Source organism: Cetorhinus maximus, chromosome 24 (assembly GCF_964194155.1).
Source record: "Cetorhinus maximus chromosome 24, sCetMax3.hap1.1, whole genome shotgun sequence".
Classification (NCBI taxonomy): domain Eukaryota; kingdom Metazoa; phylum Chordata; class Chondrichthyes; order Lamniformes; family Cetorhinidae; genus Cetorhinus; species Cetorhinus maximus.
In genome coordinates, this window is record NC_135902.1 from 39312122 (window position 1) to 39323574 (window position 11453).

The 11453-nt window shown below is 42.1% G+C and overlaps 1 protein-coding gene across 4 annotated transcripts in view; it reads left to right on the top strand.

The window, feature by feature from the left end:
• Positions 1-8901, top strand: part of arsg (arylsulfatase G) — a 200014-nt gene extending 191113 nt beyond the window's left edge. For 3 of the 4 annotated variants that reach the window (XM_078571072.1, XM_078571073.1, XM_078571071.1), the window contains exon 13: positions 2723-3243. In XM_078571072.1, the coding sequence (XP_078427198.1) occupies positions 2723-3000 (278 nt within the window). In that variant the 3' untranslated portion in view covers positions 3001-3243. Of the gene's footprint in view, positions 1-2722; positions 3244-8286 lie in introns of those variants that run through there. The other variant, XR_013580618.1, reaches the window with a different exon arrangement.
• The last annotated feature ends 2552 nt before the right edge of the window (positions 8902-11453 follow it).

An 11453-nucleotide genomic window follows, 5' to 3' on the forward strand; every position in this document is an offset into this window, starting at 1 on the left:
CTCTGTGTTGCTTGAGTGGGCAGAGAAGCTAGAGGCCTGACTCCAATCATTTCAATATGGCTGCGCCTGAACTGTCTCAGCTGCAAAGCAATGGTCACTTTATTCAAGGTTTTCCTAATGCGTGGCTGCTTCCCTCACACACACCTCCCCACCCCACACTGAAACCAATTTTTGGCTTTCTCGCCATATTGTCAGCTCATGCCAGTGAAAACACCTGATGCCAGTGGGCACAGAAAATCCCAGCCTAAGTCTCGAATTGCGCCCCCTCTCGTTAGGCTTGTTGCATGCTGGCTAAAAAAGTTCTCTTGAATGCAATTCAAGAACTTTGTGTCTTCTGTGCCCTTCACATTGTGCCCTTCTCACTGATCCCAATTGATTTTAGGGTAGTTGAAGTCTCCCAACTATTACTGCCCTATTGTTTTTGCACTCAGAAATTTGTCAACATATTTGCTCTTCTAACTCTCTTCCACTATTTGGGGATCTATAGTACAATCCTAGCAATGTGGTTACCCTTTTTTTATTTCTGAGCTCAACCCATATGACCTTATTTGATGATTCATTTAGTATACCTCCTCACAGCTGTAATTGATTCTTCAACCAATAGTGCTACATCCCCACCTTTTTTATCCTCCCTGCCAACCTACCTGAAAATTGTATATCCAGGTTTGTTGAGCTGCCGGTTTTGCCCCTCTTTATGCCAAGTTTCCATTATGGCAGTGATATCATGCTGCCACTTGTCTATCTGTGCCGTCAGCTCATCAGCTTTATTTGCTATACACCTTGCGTTTACATACATACCTTTTAACACTTCCAAGTTCCTGTGCCGTACATCTTTTAACCTGTGCTTTTGTCTTTCAGAGTCACTCACTAATTTTCTGTCTCCCATTCCCTATTCTGAATTTGCCCTCAAGTTCTCATCCCACTACCAATTTTCTATCTCCCATTCCCTGCTCTGAATTTGCCCTCAGGTTCCCAGCCCACTACCAACTTTCTATCTCCCATTCCCTGCTCTGAATTTGCCCTCAGGTTCCCATCCCACTACCAATTTTCTATCTCCCATTCCCTGCTCTGAATATTTGCCCTCAGGTTCCCACCCCCCTACCAATTTTCTGTCTCCAGTTCCCTGCTCTAAATTTGCCCTCAGGTTCCCAGCCCCCTGCCCATCTAGTTTAAACTGCACCCCCTCCCCTCCAAACAGCACTAGCACATCTCCCTGTGAGCACATCTCCCTGTGAGGATATTCATCTTAGTCCTGTCCAGGTGTAGACCATCCGGCTTGTACAGATCCCACCTTCCTCAGAACCAGTCCCAATGGTTAAGAAATCTGATGCCCTCCCTCCTACACTAGCTTTCCAGCCACGTGTTTAATCACTCAATTCTGCTATTTCTATACTCGCAAGTGGGACTGGGAGTAATCCTGAGATTTACTGCTTTAGAGAACCTGCTTTTCAGTCTCCTTCCTAGCTCTCTAAAATCTGCTTTCAGTACCATATCCCCCTTCCTACCTAAGTCATTGGTACCGACATGGAGCATGACCTCTGGCTGATTTCCCTCCCCCAGAAGAATGTCCTGCAGTTGCTCTGTGACACCCTTGACTTTGGCACCAGGGAGACAACACATCATCCTGGAGTCACATCCACAGCCACAGAAATGCCTATCTGTTCCCCTAAGCAATGAATCTCCTATCACTACTGCTCTTCCTTTCTTCATCCTCTTCTCCTGTACAACAGGGCTGCCTGTGGTGCCACAAACACAGCTCTGACTGCACTCCTCTGAGGAACCAACACCCACGCCAGTATCCAAAACGGAAAACTGATTGGCTAGCAGGACCCCAGGAGACTCCTGCACTGCCTGCCTAGTTCTCTTGGACTGCCTGGTGGTCACCCATTCCCTTTCTGCCTGCAGGCTGCCAAGCTGCGGTGTGGCCACCCCTCTGAACATGATATCCATGTAGCTCTCAGCTTCGCAGATGCACCACAGAGACTCCAGCTTCAGAAAGCTGGAGCTCAAGTTTCTGCAGGTGGTGACACTTAGTGCACATGTGGTCATCTTGGACACCGGTAGCGTCCACAACTTCCCACATATTTTGGAAGCTTTGATAATTTTCTCTTCACAGAGGATTTGGGTGTTCTTTTTGTTTAAACATGTGTTTTTTTAAAAAAAACAAATTGAATTTGCAGCTTTAAACAGCACTGAGATGGAAGGAAGCTTGAGGTACAGCCTCAATGCAGCTCTTTCCTTTCAGTAGTCGGTGCGTGCCAGTGATTCCAACACCTATGCAGTTTGCCAAAGTAGTTGAGGCTTGTACGTTTTTAATCTTGATTTTTATGCAGCTTCATGGACTGTGACATTCATGCGTCCTTGTTAATTGAGAGCGTGGAAAAACAAACCAAGCTCACTCGCAATGCCTCAAACACTATATGCTCAGCCAAAAGTGGCCACACTTACTGCAGATTAAGGCAACGTTCTAACTTTCTGCTGCACAGAAGTAGTGGTCACTTCTGAAATCTTCACTTGGTGTATATAAGACAATAAAATGCTTAAAACCTTTGGCCTACCAGCTTTGAGGAAATGTTGAGACTGGGATAGTAGAATTGTGAAGTTGCCATCATAAGCATTGTGCTACCTAGGTGGCTTTTAAATATGTTGTTAGGTTCCAGCAGAATTGGGACATAGAATTGAGAATGAACACTCACAACATATTGTTTTCTTATGATTTTAGGTGGTGCCAAAGCTTGCAAAGGTAAAAAAGGGCCAGAACAACATCATGACCCACCTCTGATTTTCAATCTGTTGAACGATACCGCTGAACTCCTACCTTTGGACCCTGTTACTCCGGAGTACCGTGCTGTCCTACCACAGATAAGGGTGACGCTGAACAACATTCTCTTGGACATCTCTACAGATAACATCTCCTTGGCCGATTATTCGCATGACCCAGCTGTGATTCTATGCTGTCAACCAAAGCATGTAGTGTGCAGGTGTGAGAACTGGACCTGAATCCCCTTTCTTTATTTTAATTATTATTATTTGGAAAAGGTGGTTGGTGAAATGACAAGGATTTCAAACTTGAAAATATGGGAAATAACTGCTAAAATTGGAAAATAAAATTCTGCATGGTAAGTATCTCTTAAATCAACAAATATTCCTTCATATATCATCACATAGATTTAAATGGATTATATATAAACTAAATAATAAAATAAATTGAAGTCATTTAAAGCATTATGTCCAGCAAACATATGAACATGTATCTCCGATGTGCTGTCTGTTTGGTGTAAAATGTTTTATTGACAGTGCTGTGGACCAACTGGGTAAGAGATATAGCAGAAACTCACATTTAGCAGCTGCCTATCATACTTATCAACTACCTTGGGAGTGTTACGCCTCCCTCATGGAAATACATTCCAACTGCTCCCCCATGCAGACCCCCACTGGACCTCATTAATAATCTCAACCTTCCATACAGCCTCAAACATAGCGCCAGACTTGTCTTGCACTCCTGTATTTCATGGCCTGACTGAGCTGAGGATCTGCATTCCAAAACCAAAATGTTCCATGAAAAGGACCAAACACATGAGCCACAGATGAATTAGGGGAAAGCTATTGAGTGCAAACTCATATCAGACAATCCACTGACAGAAACGGGTGACCTACCAATAGAGAATGAAAGAAATGGCACTGCCAGTTTTTACTGCACCTATTTGTCTCCCATTCCCAGTTACGCTGTTCTGTTTGAGATGCCTCTCAAAAATCCACAATAACCCTGTCTAAGTTACATGTTGATGAGGTTAACTAAAGTGTGGAGTTCTGTTGAAGGGTTATGAGGACTTGAAACGTCAACTTTGTTCTTCTCTGCCGATGCTGCCAGACCTGCTGAGTTTTTCCAGGTAATTCTGTTTTTGTCCTAAATTCTAGAGATGGGTTACAGTGGGGGAAACAAGGAACAGAGTGCTACTCAAATCAGTAGGCTTGTGTCAGGCATAGGTAACCTCCAGTATCAAGCAGAAAAAAGACTAAAAGTTTGCTCATAGTTGGAAATGGGCAGAAAAATGCCTGTAAATCCGACTAAATATACAGCCTATAGTGAAGGTTTTACCTTTTTTTACTTTATTGATATTTTGTATGTTTACAATCACAATTTTTGGGGAGAGCCATTAGAAGAGAAAACTGGGGATTATGAGATTATACACTCCCTTACCTCATCCATACTTTATCAAATACACATTGGCTTATCTTATGGTATGTCAGCCAGTGCAATATCTTAAAAGGAAAAAGATTCTGTGGAAGGCAGAAAGCTACAAAATTAATGACTCAGGTTCGACATCTCTAAAAAAGAAGCTACTGGGTCAGCATTAGAAGGATTCAGAGTAGAAAAATTGGTCCTCACTGTGCCTATTAAAGCAGAGGAGAAAAACCCAGTTTCACAGGGCTATGTTTCATGCCCCAAGGATGTCTGAAATACTCTGATGCCACATTGTCAAAGGACAATATTCAGGCTTCATGAGTGCCTGCCTCAAACTGACATTAGGTCTATTATGCTTGTTAATGAGGGGCCAAACACTTGTTAAAGGATCCTTCCAGAATGTGGCCAGTGCCATGCGAAGCTGGAGCCAGACCACCTCTGCTCAGGATGACCTAGTTTGCATGCAGCCCAATTTTTCTTAAAGAGACTGTTGTAGACTGTTACCAAAACATGATTCGTTTTTACTTTCCTTCATGTGGAACCAGGAGGAACAGGCTGCAGTTCAACCCCCCTCCCCCAACTCAACCCCACAATCATGTTCTCCTCAATGCACCCAGGATTTGGAGCCACTGCCAGCAGCAAGGCAGCCATTTTCAAAGTGGACCAATGACAACTGGAGAGGTTCGTTTGAAGATGCTAGTGCTAGCAGCTCACTGCAATTACAGGAATGGGGTCATGGGGGCCCAATTTAGGCAGGTGTCAGGCCTCCACTTCTGTTGCATGCTCTGTGTCCTCAGCCTGTTTCAATTCCCAATCATCCATTACCCTGTGCTCACTGACCTCAATTGGTTCCTGGCAAGGTGACCAACTCTCATGAAGAAAGTTAAAGGGCACTCTGGCATGAGAGTCCATTAGACCAGGGTGGTGGAGTGGGGGTCTGCCAAAGTTGTAAAAGGGTGCAAACGGGAGCAGAGCAGATACTCTGCGAGATTTAAAGGCCTGAATTACAGATGCATGCAACCCGGGACATGGGACAATGGGCTCAATTACGGGACAATCCCATAAAAATAAGGGATAGTTGGTCACCCTGGCTTCTGGTCAAGCAGCACCTTGATTTTAAAATTTGCAAGTTCTTCCAAGCCTTGTCTGCATCTCTTGTAATCCCTGTAATCTCCTCCAGTCCCATAAACCTGAGAGATATCTGCATTCTTCTGGTGCTGGCCTCTTCAACATCCCTGATTTTAATTGCTCCTTATTGATGTTTGTGCCTTCAGATGCCTAGGCCCTAGGCTCTGGAATTCCCTCCCAAAGTCTCTCCACCTTTCTTTCCTCCATTAAGATAATCCTTGAAATCTACCTCATTAGCACCTTAAGTGGCTTGGTATCAAATTTTGCTTTATAATATGCACCTTGGAATTTTTATTACGTTAAAAGCACTGTATAAATACAATTTGTTGTTGAGACCAATTTCTACCTTGTAAGTACTAAATATAATGACCCAGTGCATTAAGGAGGCCACAAGTGGCAATACACATTCGATTTGTTATTTGTAAAAAAAAATATGTGAAATGAAAATCATACCATCCCTGGAAGATACCAACCATAAAATAATAAAGTTTAACATGATCAGGGAGTGAACGACTAAAGCAAATAGATTAAGGAGCTCAAAGGCACTTCAGGAGAATACATTTGGAACACTTTTAACAACATCTTGTGGTTATATTGCACTTTTAGCATATTAAAACTTTCCAAGACATGAGCATTATGGAACAAAATTAGTCATCAAGTCATGTGAGGAGATATTGGAGCAGATGGCTAAAAGCTCGGTCAAATAAAAAAAGGAAAGAGAGGTGGAGAAATTTAGGGAGGGAACTCCAGATCAAGTTTGGGGCCTAGGCAGTTCACGGCTGTAAGTAGAAATGTACCAGTAGATTGTAAATAGGTTAATATGGGTCCGTAATCAAATAGGTTGACAAAACAAATACCCAATGACACACATTAGTCTTCTTTCAATTCTATGTAAAGTACTGGAATTTATCAGAAAAAAACTTTTAAAAATCATCTCCACAATAGCAATCTAGTAAAATGCGGGTTAACATGGACTCAGAAGGGGTTCCCAGTGAACAACCTCCTCCAGTTCTCAGGAAGTGATAACTAACTTTGGAAAGTCTTATGATGTGTACATTGACTGTCAATGTGCTTTTTGATAAAGTTCCACATAAAAGTCTATCAACTGATAATATTTTATGTGTAACTTTATCAAAAGCCTTTTCAATTCAGTGTAAACCTTGGTAATAGATAAGAACCCAGCTTTTGGTAGGAAATGATGCATGCTTACTTGAGGAGTTAGAATGGGGGTGGGAAGTAGTTAGTTGGCTACCTCATGGATCAACATTGAATCCACTAATTTTAATAATTTATATAAATGACCTAGATTTAGAAGCTAAATGCAAAGTGTCAAGATTTGCTGATGATACCAAGTTAATGTGGTGAAACTGGAAGAGGCTGCTTAGAAGAATGAGTTATATAAAATGAAAGTGGGCAAAAGAATGACAGATGAAATTTAATAAAGACAAGTATAAAGTTTTGTACATAGAGATAAAAATTTGATGACATGCATATTCCATGGATCGTGTAGAAATAACTAAGGGTGAATTTGATGGTGATCTGGGAGACTGCTCAATATGTCCAACCAATAGAGTGCAGCAATCGACAAAGCCAATGAGATATTGAACAATATAGTCAAAACAGTGAATGTAAGTCAAAACAGATAATGATCGAACTTTATAGTGCTCTGTTCAGACAAGGTTCTCTCAGAATTTTGAGTTATGATAAAAGACTGGTGAAACCGGCATTTCAAGCCTGTTGAGGTGCTTGATAGATGATGATAGAGAGGCATATAAGACTGTTAAGGGTAAAGGATTGATATCAGGAAATTCTTCACATGGTGATCGATGTATAGAATAGAATTACATTGAATATACAACAACAGCTTGTATTTATATAGCACCTTTAAAGTAATAAAATGTCCTGAGGTATTTCATAGAGGCATTATAAAATAAAATATGACACTGAGCCACATTTGTCCTAATGGAGGAAAATGAAGTGGAGAGGTCTAGTGAGGGAATTCCACAGCTTAGGGAGCTGAAGGCACAGCCACCAATTGTGAAGTGATTAAAATCATGAATGCTCAAGAGAATGTTTACAGATAGGGAGTGGCCAGGCCATGCAGCGATTTGAAAACAAAGGAGCGAATTTTAAAATTGAAGTATTGTTGAAACAGAAATAGGCCATTCAGCCCAAAGCCAATGTGTATGTTCCATTTAAGCCTCCTCTCTTTTTTTCTTCATCTAACTCTATTAGCGTGACTCTATTCCCTTCTCCCTTGTATGCTTATCTAGATTCCTCTTAAACACATCTGAACTATTTGCCGCAACTACTTCCGGCAGTAGCGAGTTCCAAATTCTTACTATTCTGTTGGTTTCTTCTGAATTTCCGATTTGATTTCTTGGTGACTATCTTGATGGCTTCTAGTATTGCTCTTCCTCACAAGCGGAAATACTTTCTCTGTCTCTATCAAAACCTTTCATTATTTAAAGATCTCTGTTAGATCACCCCTCAGCCTTCCCTTTTCAAGAAAAGAAGAGTCACAGTCTGTTCATCCTTTCCTGATAGGTGTGCAACCTTACAGTTCTGAAATTGTAAATCTTTTCACCACATTCTCCAGTTCCTCTACATCCTTTTATTAATATTGTGACCGGAATTTGCACAGTACTCAAGTGTGGCCTAACCAAATTTGGTACAAGGGTAGCATAACTTCTCTACTTTACAATACTATCCATCTACAAATAAACTCTAGTATTTGGTTTGTTTGTTTTTTTAATGCTTTTATTAACCTCCATCACTACTTTTTGTGATTTGTGAATTTGTACCCCTAGATCTTCTTATCTTATTTTCCGAGTAATTTGACATCCTTATTTTTCCTACCAAAATGTAATAACTCACATTTATCTATGTTGAAATTAATTTGCCAAATATATGCACACAAGCAGAGACTTGAAAACATTAGCGGTGATACTAATGTATATTTATTCCAACAGTACATCTTTAAATACAGGATTTCTAGTTACTTTTTCACTAAAGACTTTAACAGAATCAAAACTTCTCACTCTGGAAAAAAAACTACAAAAAGCTGTCTAAAAAGCTATGAGGAAAAACACAATTGGAAGAAGGCCATTTGCAGAAACCTGGCACAGACATGGCGGATAAATGGCATCCTTCTGTGCTTTAACCATTCTATGATGCTACATGTAAAAACAGGCCTAGAATGTAAATGCAAATTTTGTCAAGAGCCTGTCCTTGTGACTTGTTTATACTCATAGAATATGAAGGTTTATTTGGGAACTGTTTTCTCCTGAGTTCAGCAGGTTTACATCTGATGGGCTCATTATTTTTCAAGGAATAAACACTCCATTTTCTTCCCTGTTATAATGTCAGCTTCTATCATTGAAGAAAATAGCTTAACTACCAATCATGTTCCATGACAAAGTGTTTGTTTAGGATTCAAGTTTCATAGCAGCATTATAATTGCTCCTTCCTTGAGTCAAAGTTTGTGTGATGGCATGCCCATTAGGATTAGACTGTGTAGAAACTCTGGAGGGTATGGACTGTAATCTTCATCTTTAGAATAAATGCTGGTGTATTGTTTTAATTCACTTGGCATCTTTTCTAAAACTTTTTTATTCAAATCTAGTGAATCTGCATTTTTAGCATAACAAATAGGTTTCAAATAAGTTGTATCAAGTAATCGTCCCTGCCATTTTGCCACACTTAACCAGTTGCATAATTTCATCCACCTCTTCCATGCCACCTCCAGCCCTCTCTTACCATCCTAAACCATCCCATTAATCTCATTCCATCCCTGACAGAAATAGTCTTTCCAGCCAGGATAACTTTGTTATTGGACTCCCCTTGCCTGCCGCTGTTTTTTCCTCCCCCCCCCCCCCCCCCCCCCCCCCCCGCCACACCCACTGCTGCAGCACCAATTGTTGGCAATGTATATGTATCACATACTCCAGTCCTTCTCTTGCCCCATGTGCCTCTGCGTGCACCTAATCAACCCACCAACTGACACATCCCTTAAACTAACCAATCAAAACAGTCCAGACAGACAAAACGTGAATATTATTACAGATTCTGCAAGTTATATGTCTTTCTATAATTTCTTGCCAACCTCTTCGGTATTGGCTGTCCATCCTAATAGACTTCCAGGTAGAGTAGTAGAGGCAAAAACTCTGGACTTGTTTAAGAAACCATTGGACACTACAATGGGGAAACATTGGGAACCCTATGATAAGCTGAATGGTCTTTCTCATCCAGAATAATTGTGATCCAATGCCAGGATTAATTTTAAAAATGGATAATTTATTCTGCTAAGGTGGAGCTGTGTCCTTTTAAGAACCAAAGGTAATTATACAGAGGGTGAGTTCAATCAGAGTTTAATTCCTCTTTGATAAAGCAGTTTTGCAAATTAGAAAATCATTGCAAATGACAGACTGTGGTCAGAATCCAAGGTTTTGTTCTCATTTTGAATGTTTGATTGTGGAAGTCAAATACGTGCTACAGATATTGGGTGAACATTCCGCTCCTGTCAGTGGTTGGAATCATGGCAGGCGGGGGGCACTAAATTCGGTGTGATTGAAAAAGTCAAATTCCCACCGGCAGAAAATTAGATTGGAATTTTGTTCTCCTGACTTTGATAGCAGATTAAAGGCAGGTTGAGTTTCACGCTGATCTATGTCAGGAATCACATTTGCATCTCATGAATGCTCATTAAAAGACCAACTCACCAGGATCACGTTCCCCCTCCAAATTAAGTGCCTCGTGAGCGGATAAGTAGAACAGTCTGTTTTACGACTGTATATAACAAGGCACGCACCTGACAAGCTTCAGCTCACCCACGACTTGGAGGCCAGTAGAAACTGCTTTCGCCTTCCTTTAAAACCATAGCTGCAAAATATCAGGTCCCTGTAGGGCACAGGAGCAAGGCCAGTGGGGTGAGATGGAGGCGAGTCGAGCGGGCAGGGTGAGGCAAAGGCAGGACTGCAGGGGGGAATGAGAGGGGAAGGGGAGACAGACAGGACTGGGGGAGAAACAAGAAGGTAGGGGGAGACAGAGGAAGAACTGGGGGCATAGGGGAGCACAAGCAGGGAGGGGTGAGATGGAGACAGGTCTAGGGGGTGGTCAAGGAACAGAGTGGAGTAGTGAAAGACTGTCCTGGAGCAGAGGCCACACTGTCGGGGGCATATTTGAAGAGACTGCCCTGGGGCTGTACAGGCCATTTAGACGGCTCTGCATGGCATGCATGTCTTGGTCCCGGCCTTGGGCAGGGGAAGGCGTCTCTGGACATGATGGTTGTGCACAATATGGTATGCAGGGCGTGGTCAGTCACCTAAGGCATTTGGCCCTGAGGTTCGAGTCATGTGAGGCCAGGGCACAGTAAATTTCAGGGGAAGCATCTGGATCCTGTAAGTTGGTAGCTGAAAAGTCATGGGTGGATGTTGGATGGTCTCATGGTGGGGGGTCCCGAAAAGTAAGGGTACATATGGCCTCGAGAAGAGGAGGGGTCAGATTGACACATAGCACGGGGACATCAACATTAAAAGGTCCAGGAGGGAGAACAGGAATATCCACAGGAACAATGAAGGGTCAAGGGTAACAAGGAGCCTGGATAGTAACAGGAGGAATAGGAATTAGGAGGCATTCAGTATAGACGAGGAAGGGAGAAACTTATGAATGATAAGGGGGAGGTTGGAAGCTGGTCTCACACACAAAAGTCAACAGCACGTGTTCACACTCATTTAAGAATGATGCAGTTTGAAGAACAAACAAAAAGAAAAAATCAACCAGGGAGGGGACTCAAGACGTGTGGGAGGAGTTCAGCCAAACAGTTTTTTATCCGATTGAAGGAGCAGCCTAAGATGTCCTGCCCAAACCAAAGAGATCATGGTGGAGCTGAGTGCTGGACTCGAGGGTCTAATGCACAATGAATGAGCTTGGTTCTTTACTAATGTTGCACATTTAGGCAAGAATCCATTAAGTTTAGGTACTAAGGTGCATATGGTCTTTAATGACATCTGATCCTTACAGAGGCATATGAGAATGGGTGTAGGGTCAAACAATCAAGGGCCATTGCTGCTGCACAGATGCAGCATGGACCCTACAAGTCTCAATGTACTGGTCATGGCATTCAAGACACCATGCTTAC